At 38.8% G+C, this 26,871-nt stretch overlaps 1 protein-coding gene across 1 annotated transcript in view; it reads right to left on the minus strand.

Annotated features, from left to right (window-relative positions):
* LOC121373991 (urea-proton symporter DUR3-like) overlaps positions 1-26,871 on the minus strand; it is an 81,432-nt gene that overhangs the window by 22,064 nt on the left and 32,497 nt on the right. The window contains exon 2 of the mRNA XM_041500847.1: positions 26,056-26,299. Within this exon, the coding sequence (XP_041356781.1) occupies positions 26,056-26,299 (244 nt within the window). The remainder of the gene's footprint in view (positions 1-26,055; positions 26,300-26,871) is intronic.

Below are 26,871 nucleotides of genomic sequence, written 5' to 3' on the forward strand. Positions count from 1 at the left end.
GGATCATTTTAATGACAAAAGAAAATGGAATATGTCTACTTAAAACTATATTTGTTGTACTATGATAGTAATAAGAATTGTGTTTTAGTCATAGATTTACGTTTACGTGCAAAACTAGGCTTACGATATTTTGTGAAATTGGACACATAATTTAATACTGAAGTGGGTAGGTGGGGGTGGGGGTGGGGGTGGGGGCAACACGCACTACTGATGTATGTATGTATGATTTTATCAAATTTAATATTATAAATAGGTTTGATTTGGGGGGGGGGGGGGCATGACCCCCGTGCCACCCACTCGCTACGCCACTGCCAGCTGTATTTGTGAATATTGTGTATACTATATTCTCTATTGATTGCAGTGTTGTTGCGTATTCTAGTGTTGTTTGGTATGGACGGTAATCCTTATTTCACGTCTTCATTCCTCGGCGAGCTGCACTATTCATCCAGTGTTGATTGCTGCATGGCTAAAAGAACTCCGTACGCCGTGCACGTTTTGAACTCTGACTCTCGCTGTTGTGGTAGCTGTAAAGGAACCTGGCACGTCGGCGACACCAGGCGCGAGGTCCTTTACAGGATGCGACAGGACTGTCAATGTGAACGGCCATGGTTTATGGCAATGAACTCTCGCCGAGCTAGCATATTTCCTCCTATAGCCAGTTATTTACAACAGCAATATTTAATGAGCCTGAAGTGATGCCAAGTAAATCAAAGACAGTGGTATGTGTTTGTGGAGAAGTAGATATAAAAGACCCCTTGTGGTTAACACTGAGTGTGACAAATATAAGTTTGATAACTAGCAATCATTATCAGTTTACATAATATTTATATCTACGTTTGCTTATGACACCCCCCCCCAAAAAAAAAACAAAAAAAACAAAACAAAAACAAACCCCAACCCAACAAAAACAAATACATAATCAAGTGATCTTACATTCATTCACTCATAATTAATTAATTCGGGCATTTACGAATGTGCCTGAAAAAAATGCGTCACAAAGCAAAGCCTTTCCCCCAAAAAGTTGACTTCCACCTTTCAGTGTTACAACCAATGCGTCCAATGCCGAAGCTACTCTTCATATTAGGTATACGGTCCACTATTTTGAACTTTGTCACACTATTACGACCTTCATATAATTTTCTTTAAAAACCCCAAAACAAAACCAACAACAACCAAAAAAACCCTACAAAAAACAACAACGCAACCCCCCCAAAAACCCAACAAAAACAAAACAACAACATCGGGGTATGTCTACCTTTAAGTAATCTGCTGGTGTCACGTTAAAGGCGTCATACATATAATTAAGGATGGCAAAGATCATGAAAGAAGAAACCTGCTGCTGCCACTCCATCATTTCGTTCCTTTTTCTAAGTGATCAGACTGAGTGATGGTTACAATGAGGATTAACTGGTGTGTGACACGAATGGTCAGAGAGTACAAGCACCTATCATGATTGGAAAAACAAGGAGTGAAATGTGGAGTTGGAAAGCAAAAAGAAATTTAAAAAAAAAGAAAAAAAGAAAGCAGTCATCAGACTAGGGAAAAGAGGTGAGAGAAAAAAGATTGGAAAAGGAAAGAAAAAAAAAAAAAGAAAAAAAAAAGAAAAGAAAAGGCGATAGTGCAAAAAGGTGATTGATTTTTTACAGATCAATTCTAAGAAAACTCCCGTATTTTGATTTACGCTTTTAAGTACTTCATTAGTAAATTATTTCTGTTTCCTTGTTATCTGTATTATTTTAATCTTCATTACAGATTTGAAGACGACTTAAAATATCGACAGATAATTATTTTTAACACTGTTTCTTTAGCTAAACTGTTCGATTTTTGAATTGGTAATATAAATAATTAGTTTTTAATAAACAAAACATGAAACAGACAAAAATAATAAAAATAGGTTATTGACTTACTTCCTTGATGAGCAGATACCGAATAAAATGTATTTAAAGACTATATAAAATGTAATGACTAATTTATGAATAGCTAAAAGATATTTTGCTCTTATTGCAGCATTGGAAATCTGCGAAAGATAGTCAACATTTGTAATATATAGATTAATATAAGGGGCACATTTTGCAGCGGGTTGATATTAACTGCACTTAAAGCTAACCTGAGATAGTGGGATAAGTACGAGATAAAAAGTTTTGCGTCTTTTAAATAAGATATTTTAAGTATTAAAAGTTTTGTAGAAAAAATGAAAAAGCAAAGCAACACAAAAAAAAAGAGAAAAAAAAGAGAGAAAGATTATTTTCATTTCATTTCAACTTATTTTCGTGCTTATACCCACGTAAGGTTCAACTACGCTGTCCTGGGCACACACCTCAGCTATCTGGACAGTGGGTTAGTTGTTAGTTGGTTAGTGGTTAGTGAGAGAGAAGAGGGTGTAATAGTCTTACACCTACCCACTGAGTCGTTAAAACTCGCTCAGGGTGGGAGCCGGTACCTACCAGCCTCATGTCCGATGACTTAACCACGACACCACTGAGGCCGGTCTCTGTCTGTCTGTCTGTCTGTGTGTGTGTGTGTGTCTCTCTCTCTCTCTCTCTCTCTCTCTCTCTCTCTCTCTCTCTCTCTCTCTCTCTCTCTCTCTCTCTCTCTCTCTCTCTCTCTCTCTCTCTATATATATATATATATAATTTAAAAAAATCGTCCTTGACTAACCTACTTCCAAACAAAAAAATCATTATAATTTTAGTGGCATCTGCAATTTTCTAGAAGAATATTACCTGGCATCTTCAAATAACACTATACTAATGAGCACACTAAACAACACTTTACTCATATCTCACCAATCAAAGATATGATAGTATTCAGTGCCGTACGTCAATGATGGAGCACTTCGCTCTGTGTCGCACCCCTCCATTTAGTATAGTGCTACCTGTAGACTAATTCTGTGCGAAATATAAGAGGCCAAGATTTCAAACCCATGAAATATTTGTTTCCGATTTACATCTTTCCTGACGATGATGAGGTGTAAGTCAGTCTCAGTCTCTCTCTCTCTCTCTCTCTCTCTCTCTCTCTCTCTCTCTCTCTCTCTCTCTCTCTCTCTCTCTCTCTCTCTCTGTCCGGGGACACGAAGCTATCTTAGTCCTAAGATGACATTAAAGAACTCAATCACGGATTTAGTGGGCCTTGTTTCTCTAAATATATACTAGCCGTCATTAATAACGCAATTTCCTTTTGTCAAAATAATATACGTTCTGGTTGGACTTCGTTGACGCTATTCGTCAATATACATGGTACAGTGGTACACATTATTTCAGCAGCATGTAAAGGTCGACTTCCGGCCTGTTCCCAACATAAGGGGAACAACGCTAAAAACGCATTATCCGGTAAATCGCGCACACGCAACCACTTGACGAAATAACACTTTGCACGTGCATTTCCTGATACCCGGGCACACTCAGAACACGCGGGTGGCAATGAGTATCTCACTCCTACACGATGCCTCGGTTGAACAACGCCGATCGGAATCAAGCCATTGGCTTGTTGAATGCCGGAAACTCGCAATTGCGGGTAGCACAACGGTTCCACGTGCACCCGTCAACCATTAATCGGCTCCTCAACCGATATCAGACGACAGGGACCGCAATGACCGCCGTCGTTCGGGCACACCACGCATAACGACCAATAGACAGGACCGGAACATACGGTTGCGGCACCTGCGCAATCGGTTTTTGACAGCCGCAAGCACTGCCAGGACTGAAGTGGGAACCAGGGGACGACTCATCAGCGCCCGAACTGTCCGGAGACATCTTGCCGCAGCACGACTGCATTGCCATCGACCCTACCGTGGCCTTATCCTCCTGCACAGACATCGTCAAGCAAGACTCTTATGGGCCAGGAATGGTGGGCATTTGCGACCCAGGAGATGGCGAGATGTCATCTTCTCGGATGAATCGAGATTTAACGTGAGTGTCACGGACAGACGTCGTTGCATTTACCGCCGTCGTGGAGAACGTGTCGCGCAGGCCTGTGTTCTGGAGAGAGACCGCTACGGGGGCGGCGGAGTCATGGTTTGGGGTGCCATCAATGCTGACTTCCGGTCCGAACTCGTGGTGGTACAGGGAAACCTTAATGCGCAACACTACGTCGACAACATCCTGCGGCCGGTCCTCCTCCCATTGATGAGACGGCATGGCGGAAACAGGCTCGTCTTCCAGCAAGACAACGCTCGGCCGCACACTGCCAGGCGTACACAGGCATTTCTTCGTGCCCGCCATGTCACTGTGTTGGACTGGCCAGCAGTTTCCCCGGACATGAACCCAATAGAGCACATGTGGGACGAGCTGGGACGTCGTGTTCAAAACCAACCGAATCCACCACAGAACTTCGCTGAGCTGCAGCAGGCATTGCAGCATCACTAGGCAGCCATCCCACGACGTGTGGTGAGGCGCCTGTGCATGTCCATGCCTAGGAGGCTGCAGGCGTGCATCGCAGCACATGGAGGTCACACGAAATACTGACCCCCATGACGTTGACATCGCCAGAGACGTTATGCGCGATTCACTGTTGGCGGCTAACAGTGCCAGTCAGATGGGCCAGTGTTGGTCTCACTGGTGGTATCAGTTTCATTTTTGTGGGATCTCGCATAATAAAATAAACCATGATCATTTCCGAGATTGCGTTTTTATTGCCGCCTAGTATACATTATAAATGAAACTTATATTCATTTGGAATACCAAACCTAGTTATTGTATGATCCAAAATATTTTAATTGAACTACGATCAAGGGAATTCCATGATACGTTTTATTTTTAAAATTAGGAACTCTTCTTGTGATGAGACATAAAAAATACGGAAAAACAGACTCGTAGTGATGAGGCTATATATACGACAACCGTATAATGTATTTTTGGATTTTATATAAACGATCGCCGTGTATAGAGACTTGGCAAATGAGGGCCGGCTATATACATGGCAAATAATAAAAAATATATTATTTCATGACGAAAATAACCGCGAATACGCTGAAATGAAATAATAAACAGTCGGAACATGAACTCATCATTTATTATTATTATTATTATTATTTTTATTATTAGGCGCGTGTGCAAATTATTTTGACTAGTTTGCAAAGTGGTATTTCGGTTTTAATGTATAGCGTAAAAAACACAGTGTACTGTTGCATGTTTTGTCGTTCAAAGGTTGGCTAATTAGTAGTAATAATAGTAATAGGAATAATAATTGTGTATTATTATTATTATTATTATTACTATTATTATTATTACATGTATTATAATGTTGGTAAAATCACGTCGCAGTGGGGTGGGGTGAGGTGGGTGGGGGCGGTTGTTATAGAAACATTACATTTAGAGGGGGACCCGGGAGTGGTCTCAGCTTTACTAATAGCCTATAAAAAATGTATTTTGAGTTTTATTGCCCCTTGCAATTTTGAGCATTTGAAATGTGACTAAATACATCAAAATAACGTTTTAGTCATATGTATTTGCGATAAAATTATTATTTTTTTTTAAATTTACGTAAGCAGCCTCAAAACTGCAATCAGTGAATAATTATTAAACCCTGTTGTTAGTTTGTGTACTGTCCGTAGTTAGTTTCTCTTTCAGTTAATCAACCTCAGCCGCTGATAATTTGTAATTGTTATTTTTATTTATTTATTTATTTATTTATTTATTATTCATTATTATTATTATTATTATTATTATTTATTATTATTTTTTGTTTGTTTGTTAGTACTGTAGGGACAATATGACACTATTCATATATCTATGGAAAACGTACACAAAAGGGTCCGCTAAATTCATATACTCCCCCACCCCCTCCCCTGTTCAGAAAATGCACTGTTCGTACAGTACTTAGTATTTATACCTCCTGTTCCAGATGGTTCGGTAATATGGATAAATCAAATACATATACTTATTTACCGCCTATATACATTTTTGCTGTGAATATAACCAGCCCTCGTTAGTGGAGGCTATAGACACGGCCTTCGTATATATAGTCACATCGTATATAAACACCGTCTAGTTCAGAGTATTCTTTAAAAATGTAATAATTTCTATGCCAAGTCAGCTGTTATGGCATATTTTGCATAATAATGAATTTGACAAGGTGGAAAATGACGATGTTTGCGATCCAGATGTTTAGAGTTTTTCGCGTACGACTAACAATAAATTTACCTATAGATGCAAAGGCCTAACTAGTCGGGATTGTCGACGTTTACATGCTTCTGTTACTAAAATAAATTAATGTATAAGCTTATTATCATTCAGTACATGTTTTTATTATTTTTTAATGACTTATTTTCATTGTTTTTTTTCTTCATATTTACCCTACGTCGCAGAGAACGGTCAAGCGTTCTCGTTACACGAGCTTGGTAAATCGTTTTGGCACTGCGGTTATTCGGGGAATGCCCGTCACGTGACTCAAAATAATAAGTCACACCTCTGATCTCCAAATAGCCGTTATTTTTCTCAGAATTATGGACCATACCCATAATTCAATTTTTTATATTTTTTTTTTATAAAATATCAATAATAAGTGTGATATGGTGGTTATGTAGATGGTTCAATAAAGTACTTTTAGGTACAAATCAAATGTATATATTGTCATATAATACCTTGTTGGGTCAATAATTAAGTCAACCATCTGTGAGAGAGCGCGTTTAAGTGCATAATTACCTTATGCACTTAAGGTGATCTTAACGCTAAGATCGCTTCGTGGAACGGAGCCCCGGACAGACATCTCAGATAGCTGAGTTATGTGCCCAGGGCTGTGTGCTTGAACATAAATTGTATATAAGCACGAACATAAATTGAAATGAAATGCAATGGGACATTTCAAACCATTTTTTATGCAAAACAGCGCATATTCATTCATTTTAACTTATTTTCGTGCTTATATCCAATTAGGGTTCAATCACGCTGTCCTGGGCACACCATTCAGCTATCTGGGATGTCTGTCCAGGACAGTAGGTTAGTTGTTAGTGAGAGAGAAGAGGGTTTAGTGGTCTTACACCTACCCACTGAGTCGTTAAAACTCGCTCTGGGTGGGAGCCGGTACCGGGCAGCGAACCATGTACCTACCAACCTTATGTCCGATAGCTTAAGCACGACACCACCGAGCGCATAACCACGACCGTTGACCCTGATGACACTTCATACACACGGATTGTAATCACAAGGTAAGATGTTATCGGTTTGAGCTAGTCCAAGGCGTACCGCTGTTAGTCTCAAAAGGTTTAATACATGTTGTAACAACTTTTTTGACAGTTACTTAACAGACTCCTCCTCGGTATAACACATGATTGACAAAATTATAATGAAAGCAATTTCCTCACTGACACTAATCCTGCTAATGAAACAATTACTTATCAGCTATATCCAGGGACTAATATCTCAGTAACCTAAGTTTTCTGTCTGCAAAATCAGACGCCATAGCATGTCTAAGTTTTGAAAAGGAACCTACCCAAGCAGCACCATAGCGGTAATAAGAGGGTTTTGTCTCCCCCACCCCCACCGGTGGTGTAAGTGGTTAAGCCATCGGACATGAGGCTGGGAGGTACTAGGTTCGCATCCCGGTACGACTCAATGTGTGTAAGGCCACTACACCGACTTCTCTCTCACTAACCACTAATCACTAACCCTCTGTCCTGGACAAACAGCCCAGACAGCTGAGGCGTGTGCCCACGACAGTGTGCTTTGAACCTTTATTAGATATAAGAACGAAAATAGGTATAAATGAAAAGACATAAATGAAATGCCTTCCCTATGAAAAATACAAATACAGAAATGCTCTTTTTGTACACCTGAAGAATACCCTATATTAATGTGACTTGATTTCTTTTTTACTTCCTTCACGCTATGCATTTTCAGAGCACTTTATTTCATTTAAATTCATTTAGCTTCATGGGCGTTTAATGTTTGTATTTTAATACACAATCAATCAATCTTCACCAGTATTAGTGGTGCACAAAACCAGAAACAAAACTGCACTCCTATATCCTGTTGTATTAACTAGTGGAGATAAATATTAAATTTATTAGCATATGAAAGTGTACGATATTCATGCAAGCATTTCTGATACAGCAGTTAAACAATGCTGTACATTGCCTTAATCAGTGCAAAACGTGTTTCTTCTCTTCTTCTTCTGTGTTCCCAAGGCCATGCTCAGACTTCCAGTCCTGTTCTCACCAGGAAGTCCGCTGTCCGTCGAAGGGACGACGTCGATCCCCAAAGTTTCTCTTTTAGGTCCACTGGATACGTCCTGGTTTCTTGTCTCAGGGTGCTATATGATGGACAGGACTGAAGAATGTGTTCAGACGTTTGGGCATCTGTACCACAGGGGCATTCATCAGTGTGGGCAAGTCTGAGTCTATAGAGGTGGGAGAGCAGGCGACAGTGGCCAGTCCTCATTCTAAAGATGGTTACTTGCTGTGTTCTGTCTAGTGACTCAAGGTTATCCTCTTTTTTCACTTCCATCCGTATCTTCCAGTTGGTATTAAAGCGGTTCTTTATGATGGTTTTCACCTCCGAGTATGATGTGGGTTGAGATACCTGCTGAAGTTTGCTTCCTGATTTTGAGAGCCTGTCTGCTTCTTCATTGCCTGACACGCCACAGTGGGATGGTATCCATTGAAGGATTATGTTTGTTCTTTTTGACATATCTTTAAGTTCCCTCCTGATATTCAACAGGATATGTTCACCACAATGTGTCTGGAGGCTCTGTAGTAGATATCTGCAGTCTGTAAGGAAAACGGTGTTGGGAGACAGTTTGTCTTGTAAGTTTAGTACTTTAGCTGCTTCAAGTAGTGCACATGCCTCAGCTCTGAAGTTGGTGGAGAAATATCCAGTTGCGATAGACTTCGATATGAAGCTTCCATCAACATATCTGATCAAGACACCCCCTCCTCCATTTTTGACAGCATTTTCAGCAGAGCCATTTGTATAGACTTGGGTCCAGGAATCTGTGTGGTAATCCCTGTCCAACACCTCGAGGGTAAGGGCTTTGAGTTCTGCCTCTGTGTGTTCCTCCTTGTTACCAACTCCTGGCAGGTCTATGATGGTGGTAAAATCTTCAGTTTCCCAGTCTTCATAGTCCTGGAGTGGTTCGCCCTGTTGGTCTTGTCGTGGCAAGCATTCTGCATGTTGTCTTTGAAGTATTTTGGAGATGTGATTTATGCTCTGTCTCTTGAGTCTGTTCTTGGTAGGATCTCTCAGGCTTGTATGTAGTGGATAAGATTGCATTCTCTTGAGTTATTCGCATTGTCGGAGTAGTTTTTCTTCCCGCCTTTCTTCAAGTGTATGTAATCTCGTAGGTTTTTTTCCATTGCAGAGATTGGGGTTGTTTTTAACCCACCTGTTATCAAACGGAGGCTGGTATTTTGGATTTTTGCCAATCTTGCTGTGTTGGTTTTTTCTGCTGTGATCCATGCTGTTGAAGCATACTCTAAATGTGGTCGAACAGCACCTGTATAGGCTTGGGTTAGGATCTTACGATTTGTCCCCCACTTTGTGCCTGCTAACTTCTTCATGATAGCCATTTTCTTGGTTGCCTTATTTTCCATTGTTTTAACTTGTGGCATCCATGAACAAAACGTGTTTAACATTTTACAGTTTGAAACATTCGTAAACAAAATGCTGTCGCAGCGGTAATGTTTAGCTATTACAATCAGTGCTTTACCAGTAAAAAACCCAACCTGCATACATTTATTAGTTCCAAAACAAAAACCTATTTAAGCATCTCTTGAAAAGTGTAACATTAAACAAATATACGTTCGTTTAACTACACGCAAAACGGATATGTACTCTGTCATAAAGTTTGAGATGGTTACTCTGAATGATGTTAACACAAATAATAAAACCAGTGGTTTACCGCATTACAGGTATTATCCTCAGTTTGTTACACTGTAACATGTTTACGACAAACAGATCCTTTTCGATGACTAAAATTACATATTTAAAATATTTTCTTATTTAGAACATCACTATCTGTATAGCCCAAACCAGATTTTACCTTCCAATAACTTCGTACGCACAAAAAATATATATTACGAAGTAAAAAGAAAAGTGACTGCTGCAGAAATTGACACATGACCGCAAACACATTGGATAAACAGACATTGATATTGTAAACAATTTTTTTATTGGATATGTAATTTCAGTCGCTAAAAGGCTCTGTTAGTTGGAAACTTCTTACAATAGCTGCACACTCACAACAGTCCCTTTAAACATAGAAATAAAGATGCTTGGCATTTTATTATTAATTACGCACCAGACTTGTAATTCTGATTTCGAAAGAGTTAACTAGACTGGAGACTGTGAGAGAGAGAAGAGAGGAGGAAGCTAATTAGTGACTTTTCCACGACAACCTATGATTTGCGATGATTTCGCATTTGACTAATGAACTCGAGTAATCTCCAGTTAGAAAAAAAACAGATAGGTCACCAGACATTGCTAATATAGCCAAAATTAGAAATATTTGAAAAAGCACACAAAAAACACCTGTTTTAGGTCTAAATTTAATTTGTGTAATGGGGATCTAGTTAAGTTTATCCTTTAATGGTTTCTACAGTGAAGAACAAAAAGCATGATATCAATCAACCGAGCAAAAGGTTTGAGGCTTCCGTGCGGAAGTTGACAAACAGTGCTAACTTGAAATTATCCATCTTCCCACAAAAACAACAACGACGACGATAACCACCACCACCACCACCACAACAATAACAAAAGAAAACAACCTAAAAAAACTCCCTCAAAACAAGTAAGCAACCCCACCCAAAAAAAAAAAAAAACTAAAAACTAAACAACAAAACAACAAAACAAACAAAAACATAACAAACAGCCAATTATAATATAAAGTATCATTATTATACATTTATTATCGTTTAAAATTTATTTTTTGTGTTTTTATTCACTTCAAGCACTCTATGCTGCATAAACACGTCTTTGCTGTCTCGGTTGTCTGTTCAGAATAGGATTCAGGATTAGTTGTTAATTATTGAGACAGACGTCGGTACGCGTTGTCCCGCACCTATCCACAGAGTTATTGCAACTCACTCTGGGTTGAAGCTGGTACCATGGTGCTAACTCTGTAGCTTATAACGGTAAGGCCTTCACTATGCCACAGAGGCTGGTAAAAGTGAAAGTATATGGGCGACTGGTGTAAACATTCCCAGTCTGCAGCTCGTCGCGGTAAGACGTGCACACTGCACGTGCTTTCGCGGCTCGACTTGGGGATCCTTCACTTTTGTTGTTTTTGTCAACGAAGTGAAGTTTTCTACTTGGATGTATGCGGCCATTGGAACTGATTGAACGCTGGAACGCTTCTCGTTTCGACAGTCTGCACCACCAGGTTGGATTCTTTTTTAGCGAGATTCCTTGCCTCCACGTCATTTCTCCGTCTGACTATGCTGACTTGTATTTTTCGTGACTCGTATGACGGCCATTCTGCAGAACGCCACGGTTGTTCGCGTTTAGTCTCTACATGTCCGAGCCTGTCCTAGCAGCACTGGAAGATTGACCGCCCCACTCTAAGAAGAAATAGGAATCGGGGTCGGCCCCTACTACTCTTTTCTAGACTTTACTTTGTTTTACTATTATACCATCTCGTATCCTCCGGAGTCGTTCAGACGGATCCGGCTTCTCAAAATCTGTATTTCAGCACAGCACTACACCTTCAACGTCTATTGAGTGTCAATCTAGGGGTTTTCTTGACGGGATGCAACCCATCTCGTCCCTACAAGCTGTGCACCCTAACGGCCTTAATGAGGCCACTCACGTGGACATACAGATCGGACTTTAAAACTTTTAGACCTTCGTTCAAAAGTTTATGTTGAAATTACTTCTTTTTTTTAAAAATATTATTAAATAGTCCGATCCTCTCTTCTTTCTCTTATTTATTTTTGGACTGTCCTTCTAAAATGCTCCAAATTTTATAAATATTCGACCGAGCAGTCAATTCTTTTTATTTCTGGCTTGTAACCACATTTAATAGTAGAATTTTCATTATGCCAAAAGTGATTAATTATATTATTTTATGGTAACAGTCGAAAATTAGACGACCAATTGTTTCAACCTCTGCCAAAGGTACCAGGTTTTCTGCCAGAAAATAATTTGAGGGTACGTAATAAAAGAGGCCCGTAGTAACTGGGGGGTGGAGGGGGGGGGGGGGGGGTGCCCCCCCACTTGTGAGCTTTTCTTCATCACATTAATTTTTGCCATTGTAACCGAAATCTGATATAGAGTTTATACCCGGTCCGTCAGTGTCCCCCCCCACCCCCCCTCCCCCCCGACTGCATGTCGTTCCTACGGGCCTGTAAAAACTAAATATATTCAAAGGAGTATATTGGGTGGTTATAGGTTTGAAATGGGTATTTTACTGAACATTTTATTTCATGCACTTTTATAAATTTTAAACAGCAATTATGTTACTATAATCTATCGAAAAAATAAAACATTATATATATATATATATATATATATATATATATATATATATATATATATATATACATTAATTTCTGAGATTTGTTAGTACATACATGTAAGTTTACCCTCCGCACCCTCTGGCAGAAACCCAGGGTAGGTATTAAAATCATTATTTGGTGTAGAGTATTTTTAATATGACATACAGAAAGCATTGAAAAGTACAATTTTATTATGCTTTAATAGTCGACATTAACTTTAAAACTAATTAACCATCATTCCTTCTGGCCACAGTACATATGTTGTTCCTGCCAAAGTGTTAGCATTTTAATTTTAATGCCAATATACTGAACTGACTATAAACATTATTAACTAACGTAATAATTAACGTTTTGAAGGTGTTTTGTTATAAGGTTAACAAACCAACTAGATCAAGAGACGTTAGTATGGAGTCGTTATGGGCTGTCAGTGAAAATTAATTTGGTAATTGTAGGTAAATAAATGTGAAGTTTAAATATTCGTATGTGAACAAATTGCAATAACTTTATTGTTTTAATTTTCACATTGTAAATGTACCATAACCTACTGTATTTAGCTGGTGTAAAGCCCGTTCGACGACAATAATGCGTCCATGTTTTAAAACAACTTTCGTTTTTTTGGAAATCGAAACCATGATGTTGGCCGTTTCTTGGGATGCATTGCTGTTACTATTGCAGTTAAACACTGCGCAGTTAACCATCATATAATTACGTCGACAGTATATAATAACACTAATTATCTAGTAAATTAAATTTCCGATAAACCTGGAGAAAAAAAAAAAGACGACTAAAAGGCACAACCAAAGAATCAACACATGTACCGGTATTGCTTGGTAACTCTCACCGATGACGTATTGCCTCGCTTTCGTTCAGATCTATGCATAATCCCGCCCACTTCTGTTTTTACCCCAAACCTAAGACGAGCAGCTGACCGGTGCCTCGCAGCGAGCTGGACGTTAGAGTAATGCGGTCTTTGACGCTAACTTAATCCATTACACACTACATGTCTTTTGGTGTCCGGTCTCCTTTAATTATATTAGAGATGCGCATCAAAATTTTAAAGGCCCACTATTTAATTTTTGGATGTAAATTTCAAAATTGTCCGCTAATTTTTTTCTGTCCCGGGACAAGCCCCTGGCTATCCAGAGACAGGCCCCGGAACGGACATGCTCGAAACTCTAGTGGTATATGAGAATGTAAAAATTATTCGCACTCGCACTGGTGTAAAGGATTGAAAGATAACCATGAGTATATTATGGCTTGCCAGAGTTTGTGTTCAGAACAAGCGTGTTTGAACCTTAATTTGATTTGTTATCAGGGTGACTAATTATTACAAATCGGGTGACACGTAGTGCCAAATGTCATGTCCTGCGTCGTGATTTGTCACCCCGAAATAGTGCTAAAACGTATACCCGATTCTGTTGTGATTTTCGTTTTCATCTCCGCTATATCTATTTTTTTCTCCCCTTCTGTCTATCTTTTTCTCCCCTTTTGTCTATCTTTTTTCTGCCCTTCTATGTATCTTTTTCTTCGTTTGTTTTAAAGACGCTGACCTTAGTTATACAAGGTGGACTAACTAAGTTTTTGATAATAGAACCTTTTGGCAGTTTAAAACCTAGCTAACGTGCTTTACAATTTTCACACACATTGTGTTTTTGGACGCGTTAAAATTTTAGCAGTTTAAAACCTAGCTAACGTCCTTACAATTTTCACACTCATTATGTTTTTGGACGCGTTAAAAGTTTAGCAGTTTAAAACCTAGCTAACGTCCTTACAATTTTCACACTCATTGTGTTTTTGGACGCGTTAAAAGTTTAGCAGTTTAAAACCTAGCTAACGTCCTTACAATTTTCACACTCATTGTGTTTTTGGACGCCCTAAAAGTTTAGCAGTTTAAAACCTAGCTAACGTGATCTACAATTTTCACATCCATTGTGTTTCTGGACTCCCTAATGTTTTGGCAGTTTAAAACCTAGCTAACGTGACTTACAGCTTTCACATCCATTGTGTTTCTGGACGCCCTAATGTTTTGCCAGTTTAAAACGACTTACAGTTTTCACATCCATTGTGTTTCTGGACGCCCTAATGTTTGCACGTATTAGATTTAGCGACAACCTCATTATTTTACAAAAGCATGTCCACTATGCTGACTTTCATCGCCGCCATGTTCACAAAAAACTGGTATTTCCACTTGTAGCAAGACCCTATAAAATGTCTAAAAGAAAAGTTCACGTCTTCTTCCTTTTTTATTTTAGGGAACCGTCAAAATCGTCGTCCAGATTATTAATTTTTTTAGAACGACTATCATAAACTTATTTTCATTAAAAAGTACACCCACTAATTTATTGAGTATAGATCACTACTTAACCAAATAAAGCCATAGCACATTTTGTCCAACTCCCTTTCTGTCCTGGAGAGGCAGTCCACGCCGCTGGACTGTGTCCCCAGGACAGCGTGCTTGAACCTTAGTTGGATATAGGCATGCAAATACTTGTAAGTAAGTAAGTAAGTAAGAAAGAAAGTAAGTAGGTAAGTTCGAAGTCTCTGGTTAGCTATGGATCTACTCCCAGAGTCCTGTATCGTTCATTTTCGTATTCCATGCTATCAATAAGAGTGTGTGTGTGTGTATGTATGTGTGTGTGTGTGTGTGTGTGTGTGTGTGTATGTGTGTATGTATGTATGTGTGTATGTATGTGTGTGTGTGTGTGTGTCTGTGTATGTGTATGTGTATGTGTCTGTGTATATGTGTGTGTCTGTGTATGTGTGTGTGTCTGTGTATGTGTGTCTGTGTCTGTGTGTATGTGTATGTGTGTGTCTGTGTATGTGTCTGTGTGTCTATGTATGTGTGTATGGGTGTGTGTGTCTGCGTGTGTATGTGTGTGTCTGTGTATGTGTCTGTGTGTATGTGTGTCTGTGTATGTATCCGTGTCTGTGTATGTATGTGTGTGTGTGTGTGTGTGTCTGTGTATGTCTATGTGTGTGTGTATGTGTGTCTCTGTGTGTGTCTGTGTGTGTGTGTGTGTATGTGTGTGTATGTGTGTGTGTCTGTGCCTGTACGTGTGTGTATGTCTGTGTGTGTCTCTATGTGTGTGTCTGTGTGTGTGTGTGTCTGTGTGTGTATGTGTATGTGTGTGTGTATGTGTGTGTCTGTGCATGTGCATGTGTGTGTGTGTGTGTATGTGTGTCTGTGTATGTCTCTCTCTCTCTCTCTCTCTCTCTCTCTCTCTCTCTCTCTCTCTCTCTCTCTCTCTCTCTCTCTCTCTCTCTCTGTGTGTGTGTTTGTGTGTGTGTTAAAGGATGAATGCATATATCATCAATGCGATACTGACTTCGAATACTTCGAGAAAATGGCTCTAGCAAAATCTGTTAGCTTTTGGCCTAACAGCAGTGCCAAAATGGCCGGCCAGTGGCGAAGCCAGGATCTTTATACTTAGTGGGGAGTGGAGGAGGCATCCACACTGGCAACCGCGCTGTCTATGAGTCGTGATATGGGGATACAGGAACATATAAGAGGTGGTGGGAAGATGAGGTGTGATTGGAGTTGGGATAAAATGGTTATCGTGATCAAAATTATATCTGCGCACAAGGCAGGTCGGATGGCATTGGCAAAGGTTGTGATTGTTTCAATGAATCGCTGTCAATTCCCGATGACACCACTACAAACTAGACGTACCACCGTATAACATGTTTGCAGTGCGTGGCAGGGGAATCACAACTGGGTACAATATCAAGGGGGGTGAGTCGGGACATAGCCCAGTGGTAAAACGCTCGCTTGATGCACGGTCGGTGTGGGATCGATCCCCGTCGGTGGGCCCATTTGTATATTCCTTCATCCAGCCAGTGTACCACGACTGGTATACCAAAGGCCGTGGTACGTGCTATCCTGTCTTTGGGATGGTGCATATAAAAGAACTCTTGCTACTAATGGAAAAAATGTAGCAGGTTTCCTTTCTTAGACTATGTCAATATTACCAAATGTTTGCAATCCAATAGCCGACGATTAATAAATCAATTGGCTCTAGAGGAGTCGTTAAACAAAAACAAATTTTAAACATTATCAAGGAAAGGACCAAGGTACGTGAATACGGACGGTCATTTCAAGACTTGTCAGCTACTGAGCTAAAGTCGACGACATCACAAACAGATCATCGGTTTGGCTTCAAACACAATACATGATATATATTTTATGGTAATTTTACTTCAGATCCATTTTTGGTAAATGGTACAAAATGTCTAATAGTTTTTTCAGCGTTATGAAAACAAACAAGTAGTATCAAACCTTAGAGTCACAACAAACCAAGCTATGCTCAGTTAAAAACGCTTTCATAACTGTCGTTCATTATATCCGAGTCGAATGCTTGATACAGGCAACACCGCTAAACCGACACTTCTGAATGTCGCCAAACAGATATGTTTGTTTGTTTTGTTTAACGACGCGACTAGAGCACATTGATTTATTAATCATCGGCTATTGGATGTCAAACATTTAGTCATTTTAACGCAGTCTTAGAATTTCCATTAGTAGCAAGGGATCTTTTATATGCACAATCCCACACACAGGATAGCACACACAACGGCCTTTGATATACCACTGAATGGAACTAGAAATAGCCCAATGGGCCCACCGATGGGGATCGATCTCAGACTGACCGCGCATCAAGTGAGCGCTTTACCACTGGGCTACGCCCCGCACTCCCAGCAGATATAATACAAGCTAACATATATGATACCAGTGTCGTTAGATTTCAATGAAAGTTCCGACGTTTTTACATTACAATTCCTACATGTTATCATTTTAACACTGCATCTAACCCTCAAATTAAATACTCGGGCTCAGTATGTGGGCTGTAATGAAATGACAGTATCGTGGGAATGTTTTGTGCCCGATACATCCATGACAAGTAGAACGTTATTTCATCCAAAATGTATAAGAAAAGGGACGACGAAAAACAAATGTAATATGATAACAGTGTGCATCACTTTAGATCATTTGCCTTTTTGTTATGACACAAACTAAATGAATTTACAGATGCACAACAAAAATAATGCTGCACAGTACACTGTCAAGATGTATTGGTTTTGGAATGAAACTAGTTTATATTAAATAGTCTATGTGAATTACAACATATTCGCTCATGTATTTTAGGATGACTAAGAAAAAAATACAAAGATCCCTTTTTTCTAGCTATTTGTTAATGTTCAGGTGCGGATCCACAGAGTACAAACATAAAAGACAAAACGAAAGAAACATCAACAACAAAACAACAAACAAAACAAACAAACAAATAAAACAAAAACAGGGGAAACACACACACACACACACGCACGGGCGCGCACACACTATGTGCCCCTTTCTTTACCATTGTCCTCGTTTTTGGTGAGATATTTAACACTACTAAAACAGTTACATCCATTACACATTACAATTTATCTCCCAAATGCCAGGAAAACGTATTTATTAATGAATGCTTTATAAATGTTCAACTGCTCTCAGACACCTCCACGGTACGCTTCACACCTTCGGCATCGGTGTTCTCCAACTTTTGTTTATATAACTATCATATACATAAGCATATTGATACCATATAAATTTACACGGTAAGGGGAGCTAAAAATAACTCTTCTTGAACTAATCTTAGGGGAATGATGGGGAGCGAGAGTGATATCTCAACATAAACATCGAGGTCTGCAGTGTTCCCCTATTTGTTTCGCAAAGAGTCTAGGCGGACCGAGACTATTCTCCACTAACAAGGTGGAAAGAAAACACTTGAACGTCTGTTGCCAGTGTCAACATATCAGCTTATTTTCCATTCAGAATGGAATCGGAGCTCGTTAGGCTGCCAGGGAATCTGGTCACATTACAATGTCTAGAGGTGATTGCAAGTTGTTACTAACTTGATTTACTGGCATAGTTACGCCGTACAAAAATAACTGATGCTAAATGAGCATGAAAGAGAATACGGCCAGTGTTGACACTGATTTACAAGCGTAGTGATGCTGCCGTAGCTAAAATTAAAAACTAAGTTTGATTATAGCGTGTACAGAGATACAGCTATGAAAACTATAATAATTTTCTTATTACTTTGATTCAGTTATTTCGATTATTTGAAGGGAGTATCCTCATTTTGATTCAATAGCAAGACTTCCATTTGTTCCTCCCAACAAAATGAACACATCCTGCTTTTAAAAAGCACTATCTTTAACGTTTTAAACATAAAACATTATACAAATAAATTCATTTGGAATTACCTTTAGCCGAATTGTTTCAAATTTCGTTTAGTCTTTGGAAGAAATAAATTCGAACGTACGAAATTATTTTAGACAAAAGTCGATATTGAGATACTTCAAAACATTTCGATGATCAGAAATGAATAAGTTATTAAAATACATGTATTTATATTCAAAGCACGAACATGTAAGTGAATTGTAATTTTATTAATTTAAACCTATTTATTTGCCGAAAATCTTTTTAAAATGGATACAAACTCAGGTTAGTCCCTTTAAGGCAAACATTTTTTGTTTCTAAAACAAGTGAACAACATTTAGTGTATGACAATCCGCGGAAACCTGAATCTCTCCACAAAAATCATACACCTGTATGTCAAATTGGGGAAATAACCTACACAGGCAGGAACTAGGTTTCACCATGGGAGCAAACTAGTCACTTTACTCGCTCATTTGTTTCTCTATTCACATGAGTTAAATTTGTACATTGATAATCTGCACATCATATCCCACTGATCTACCAGTCAGAAGTATATATAAACAAGCCCACTACACCTTGATCTTTGCATAGGTATTCAAAGAAACACAGGCATATGAACATAGCTGCATCAAAAAATTGATGACACCATCTTTCGAATACTCAGTTCCTTTTTATTCTTCAGCAATTGGCGTTTATACATCACAGTTGATAGCAGTTTCTTTTTACCGTGATTTGAGACAATAGGGTTTTACCATCTAAAGACTCATTAAAGCTTTGAACAAGTTTTATGGTAGAAATGCAGAGGTAATTTCACTGTAGCAGTGTGTTTTGTGAAGTAGAGAAATATGCTAATAGTACTGTCGTTTTGATTGTTAGTGTTAAGCAAAAACACAATCTGATTAAAATTAGCTCTACTGGGTCTACCAGTAGATCTAACAGCATTGCGTGGACTTCCATGTCCAAGGGAAAATTCAACTATAAATAACAATTTAAATATCGACCAATTACACTTCGGGAGCATACAAATTCCAAAAATATCGGGCAAGATTATATTTATGCAACAGGCGAACTTGTTGGTCTATTTCAACATTGAAAAAAACAGGGGGAAAAGTGCAGTAATAAACTATGGATTGTAGACTAGTATAGACAGATTTTATATTGCAATTACATTCCGGCATACTTCGTAATTCACCCGAATCATTTCGTATACCCTCGGCATAAACCCGAATGTTTTCAAATTCTTTTCAAATCACTGGCATGATTTCGCAAGTAAGGTTTTGATTGGTCGAATGAAAGGTCAGCTGGACATGAGCTCCAACGGGCTGCTGTTAGATCCACATGTAATAGTGGAGCTAATTTTAATTAGATTGGCAAAAACACTCTTAGACTGTCTTGTGCAGAAATACAGTTATAAAGAAAAGAAATATATATTTTGTTAATTTGACTGACTATTGATATTTAGCCACTTGGTGTTTAGAAACGTATATTGGATTCAATCTAATACAATTACTAGACAATTAAAGACACTGTTCCAAGTTTGCTGCCATTGTACCAGAGCATTTTGAACAGCTACAATTACAGATTAAATACATTTTCTTGTTTCAAATGTCAGTGTCTGTCTGTATATACATTGTGTTTTTTTGTTATCCTAAAGTTTGTGGTAGCTCAAACTGTATTTAACCTTCAAATAATTTGGTACGTACAAAACACAACAACAAACAAAACAACAACAACAACAAAAATTAGGAAGTAAAATAAAATTCGAGTTACTACAAACATTATGGCGACCAGAAACACATTCGCTATACAGAAACTAATATACTAAACAATAATCTGTATTCAAGATGTAAGTTTAGTTGTTTAAAAATTATTTATCATTTGAAATATGTTACAATGATTGCAAACTCAGTATAATCCGTTTAAGATGATACGCGTCAAAGTTTTGTTATCTAATACTGAACCACTAACATCAAACAAATCTTTTGAACTCATTTTGTTTTAAAAATAGAGATGTATCATTCACATTAGGACGTCACACCTTGTTATTTGGTTTTGAGCAAATCATAGTTAAACTTGACACATTTGCAAAGAGAAACAAGGAGGTTTATGGTAACAATTTGTTTCCTTCCTCCAGGCTCGGAACTGTGCTAATGCCAAGTAAAACAATGATCGGTCTACTTGGCAGACCAGTGATTCCCCATTAAACACAAATATTGGCAATTTATCCTGCAAACAATGCTGGCAGGCATCTGCAGTGTCTTACAAACGAAGTCAATCTGGCCGTGGAATCTAATAACCTAGCTTGATGTTTAGAACTAGTTGATATACGGGGACAAAGGAACAGGAAAAAAAAGAAGAAGATTGTTTAAGAACATCCGCATACATTGCTTAATCAACAGCAGTTACATGTAAATAAATATTAATAGTGAAATGCGATCTAGAGTACATGAGAAATCTGAAGTTACCACGTAAGCTGATATTTTTCAATTAGGTTACAGGGTTTTTATGCGCAATTCTGACATACAAAAGAGCAGATAACGTTTTAATATTATTAAATAGTCCGATCCTCTCTTCTTTCTCTTAACCGGCCTCGGTGGCGTCGTGGCAGGCCATCGGTATACAGGCTGGTAGGTACTGGGTTCGAATCCCAGTCGAGGCATGGGATTTTTAATCCAGATACCGACTCCAAACCCTGAGTGAGTGCTCCGCAAGGCTCAATGGGTAGGTGTAAACCACTTGCACCGACCAGTGATCCATAACTGGTTCAACAAAGGCCATGGTTTGTGCTATCCTGCCTGTGGGAAGCGCAAATAAAAGATCCCTTGCTGCCTGTCGTAAAAGAGTAGCCTATGTGGCGACAGCGGGTTTCCTCTAAAAAAATCTGTGTGGTCCTTAACCATATGTCTGACGCCATATAACCGTAAATAAAATATGTTGAGTGCGTCGTTAAATAAAACACTTCTTTCTTTCTTTTCTTCTTTCTCTTATTTAGTTTTGGATTGTCCTTCTAAAATGCTCCAAATTATGTAAATATTCGGCCGAGCAGTCAATTCTTTTTATTTTTGGCTTGTAACCTTTTTATTTATTTTATTTATTCTATTAACTTTTTTTACTAATTGCTATTTTCAAAATTCTGCCCATTTTCACCCCCCCCCCCCCCCCATCCCGAGTCAGGCCACCGATCTTATCGGAGGTCGGACTCGGGATGGGTGTGTTCGAAACCCTAGTGGTATATGGGCACGTTAAACTAGCGTCGTTTAAAAAAGGAAACCCATTAGCATGATATAGGTTACTATTTTTAAAACATCTAGTACATATGTTTACTGAGTTAAAACTTCGTTTAAGTTTTTGTTAAACAACACCACTGGAGCACATGGATTTATTAATCATTAATCGGTTATTAGATGGGAAACATTTGGTGATTCTGAAATAGTCTTAGAGTGGAGACTAGCTACATTGTTCCATTAGTAGCAAGAACTTTTTTATATGCACCATCCCACATACAGGATAGCACATACCATGGCATGTAATATACCAGTCTTGGTGGACTAGCAGGAACGAGTAATAGCCCAATGTGTTTTAGTGCGTTGTGCATTCACTTGGATTTACTCTATAGACGACAAATATTTCGTGCTGATTGTCATTAAATATTCGTTCATTCATTCATTCGTTCAACAATTCGTTTGTTCATTCATTCATCAAGTAACCGAGGCCGGTTTTCAAACTAGGTAACTATGATCATCCCATTATCACTAAATGAGAAACCTGCTTGCAGCCGTCTCAATGCACGCAATTAACGGAAGGTTTGTTTAGAAATTACATTGATCAGCAAATTGAATTTAGCTATTAGCATGAGACGTATGGAATACTGCAGAAGTCCATTTTCTGATATTTAGAGGAAAGGAATGCTTGATCAAGACACCCCAGCACATTGTTTAACAAGCGACTCCAGATGTCTAGCAATTTGGTGGAAATAGAAAAAAATATAGTAATAAATTTTTTAATAATCGCCCATATCATTTTAACAAAGATTTTTATTTCAGTTTTGCTAAATTTGTAATTGTAGGTTTTTGGTTACGAATACGATTTAAGTTTGACGCCGTGAATTTGTATATAGATGTAAATCGTTAACCGTGCTCAATAATTGGTGACGACTTTTCAGTTGTGATAATCGTAGCTAAGAATACCATAAAACAGTGATTTTCCCTGCTATCAGCGAAATATCCAACGACACTATGGTAATAATAATTTATAGGTTGGAGCACATTGATTTATTAATCATCGGCTATTGGATGTTAAACATATGGTCCTTTTGACACAGTCATAGAGAGGAAACCCGTTACATTTTTCCATTAGTAGCAAGGGATCTTTAATATGCCCCATCTCACAGACAGGATAGAACATACCACGGCCTTTGATATACAAGTCGCTGTGCACTGGTTGGACCGAGAAATAGCCCACCGACGGGGATCGATCCTAGACCGACCGCGCATCAAGCGAACACTTTACCAGTGGGCTACGTCCCGATCCCATATCGGTTTATACGTATTATACTTGTTTCATATTGTTGACGTCGTCGGAAATGTGTTTGCTTGGTTATTTTAGAAGGTTTCGAAAGAAATTGTAAATACGAAATTGGAAGAGGGAAACGTGATTATGAATGGAAAATAATGTTCACTCACATTGTGAACTTAAGTCCCTGTCAATATATTTCAGAATACGAAGTTTAATAATAATAATTTGTTTTACAAAAAAAAAACTGCACCCCCCCCCACCCCCAGCCCCAAACCAACAACAACCAACACATGAAAATAATACAACAACCAAAAACACAACCAAAAATCTAAATAAAAAACAAAAAACAAAACTTCCTTCCAAAAACATACAAAACAACGCCACCCCCCCCCCCCAACCCCCCAAAAAAAAAACAACAACAAAAAAACAAACAAAAGACCCAAACAAACAAAACAAAACCAATAACAACAACACTTAAAAAAAGAAAATGAAAAAAAAAAAAAAAGAAAAAAAAAAGAAAGAGGAGAGAAAAACAAACAAACAACCCACAAAACCCTTAACTGTAACAAGGCAATCGTGTTCACATGGACTCAAAACTTCTTTATTATTGACTGATCTTATTACTAATAAATACAAATAAAATAATTCCCGGTAATCTCTCTTAAATGGGCAGGAAATTAGCGCATTTTGTAACACGCATAATTTGCAATGATTACCAAGTGAAACTTACTTTGACAGTAATCGCTATTAAATACATGCATTATACATGCGAGGTATAATGACTTTGTTTTTCATAAAACAACAAATATAAAAAAGAGTATATTTTTGTGTAGATTTAATAGTTTATAGTAAATACATAAACATTCGACCCCCCAAATTGCACCTTTTTTTTTTTTTTAGAAGAAAAACAATTGTAAATACATCAGCAATACTTTTGTCATGTAAACTCAAAAATATTTGTTTTATCATTATCTCACGAGGATACTTTTACTAACACTAAAACGAAAAGTGTAAAACAATTCACACAAAACCAAAACAAAACAAAACAAGAACAACAACAACAACAACAACAACAACACACACACACACAACAACAACAACAAAAGCAACAACAACACACACACACACACACACACACAACAACAACAACAACAACAACAAACACACAACAACAACAACACACACAACAACAACAACACACACACACACACACACATCTCCCACCCCCACCACCCAAACAAACCCACTCAAAACAACAAAAACAAAGAAACCCACCCACCAATAAGTCAATGTCAGATATATATATTACACGATTTGAGAATGCGAAGAGCTAGAACACACAGGAATCCCTTAAATGAGTTAAAAAGACATGAATATGTATACACAATTAATGAATATAAATTAATCTGTACATACGCAGGAAGGGGCGGGATCTAGCTCAGTCGGTAGAACGCTTGCTTGAGGTGCTTGAGGTCGGACGATCAAACCACCTCGGTGGACTCATTCTCTGATTGGGTTTCTCCCGTCCAAACCAGTTCTCCACGACTGGTATATCATAGGCCGTTGGCACGTGCTGTCTTGTCTGTGGCAAGTGCATATAAAAGAACCCTTGCTGCTGATGGACAAATGTAGCGGGTTTTCTTTCTGAAGACTGTCAGAACTACCAAATGTTTGACATCCAATAGCCGATGATTAATTAATCAATGCGCTCTTTAATGGTGTTACACAAAACAAACTTTAACTTTCAAGGAAGGAGGAAGGAAGGAAATGTTTTATTTAACGACGCACTCAACACATTTTATTTACGGTTATATGGCGTCGGACATATGGTTAAGGACCACACATACATGTATATTGAGAGAGAAAACGCGCTGTTGCCACTCCATGGGCTACTCTTCGATTAGCAACAAAGTATCTTTTATATGCACCACCCCACAGACAGGATACTACATACCACGGCCTTTGTTAAACCAGTTGTAGAGCACTGGCTGGAATGAGAAATAGTCCAATGGGCCCACCGACGGGAATCGATCCTAGATCGATCGCGCATCAGGCGAGCGCTGTACCACTGAGCTACGTCCCATCCCCAAGTTTCGAGGAGTCCGAGAGGAAACACGTCACGACTACCATCGTAAAGCAACATGTCATCTTTTACATGTGGTTTCCTATAGACAGAACAGCACGGCCGTTCATCTATAAATTGTAAAGTAAAGTAAAGTTTGTTTTATTTAACGACGCCACTAGAGCACATTGATTTTTGATCTTATCATCGGCTATTGGATGTCAAATATATGGTCATTCTGACACTGTTTTTTAGAGGAAACCCGCTGTCGCCACATAGGCTACTCTTTTACGACAGGCAGCAAGGGATCTTTTATTTGCGCTTCCCACAGGCAGGATAGCACAAACAATGGCCTACCCATTGAGCCTTGCGGAGCACTCACTCAAGGTTTGGAGTCGGTATCTGGATTAAAAATCCCATGCCTCGACTGGGATTCGAACCCAGTACCTACCAGCCTGTAGACTGATGGCCTAACCAGGACGCCACCGAGGCCGGTTTTAACAGTCGATGACAATAACTTAATCAATGTGATTTAGTTGTTTCGTTAATTTTGTTTATTAAATCAGTGCAAGTAGGTTAAAGTTAAAGTTTGTGTTGTTTAATGACACCACTAGAGCACATTGATTAATTAAGCATCGGATATTGGATACAAAAAAAGGTCCCAAAGACAGAACATCACATACCATTGCCTTAGGTATACCAGTCATGCTGCACTGGTTGGATAGAAAAAAAGACCTGTTAGAAAATGGGTCCACAGAGGAGGTTCGATCCTACATCCAAACCACCTTGGGTGAGCGCTGTACCGACTGATCCCGCAGGTTGAGGTAATATTGCTCAGTGTACACCTACCTTTGTGGTCAGGGTGGCGCTGTGGAGGATATCACCAGGCCAGAAGAGCTGGGAGGCCACTGTGACGGCAGTCAGACTGAGGGACACGTTGCCGCCGGCGTCGAACGTCGTATCGAGGTTGTGTTCGTCGTGGTAGAAGTGCTTCCTGACGGCGTTGTGCAGGAGGGCCAGGATGATGGAGAATCCACCGAACCCCAGCATCATAAGCAGAGCCGTCTCATGCTTCTCGAGAACAGCCGTGACGCTGAAACAATACATTTAAACGCATTAATACCTTTAATCAAAGACACATCAGAGGCGGATCTAGGGTGGGTGGTTGGGTGGCAGGGGTCCGCCTCCCCCTAAAGTTTGCGACAGTTATAATCTTATTAGATATTAATTTTCATTTTTTTTACGATCCCCTCCAAACCTCTCACAAAGTTCCCTTGGCATTCCACCTCATGTCACTGCCCCCCGCCAATGGATTTTCGGGATCTGCCACTGCACATGGTAATGTTTTTAACAACTAAACTATTATTGCCCAATAAAGCATAACAAATGGCCCCTAGAAGCATAGCACGTGCACTTGCATATCATGTTAAAAAATTAATTGAAATATTGATTGTAAAAAAAATCATATTTGTTTTGATGCTTCTGATATTAATAGTAGCTGAAACGCACACGCCATTTTTACTTTTCAAGGTTTTGTTTTATGACTTGAAACTTTACTTGAAACTTGAAACTTTATTTGGGTACACCCAGGCCGTCAAACGACGGCATATGGGGAATTAGAGTAAGCGTACAATGATGTATTTACAGTGGCAAGATGACAGAACC

This window comes from Gigantopelta aegis, chromosome 6, assembly GCF_016097555.1.
Source record: "Gigantopelta aegis isolate Gae_Host chromosome 6, Gae_host_genome, whole genome shotgun sequence".
Taxonomy (NCBI): domain Eukaryota; kingdom Metazoa; phylum Mollusca; class Gastropoda; order Neomphalida; family Peltospiridae; genus Gigantopelta; species Gigantopelta aegis.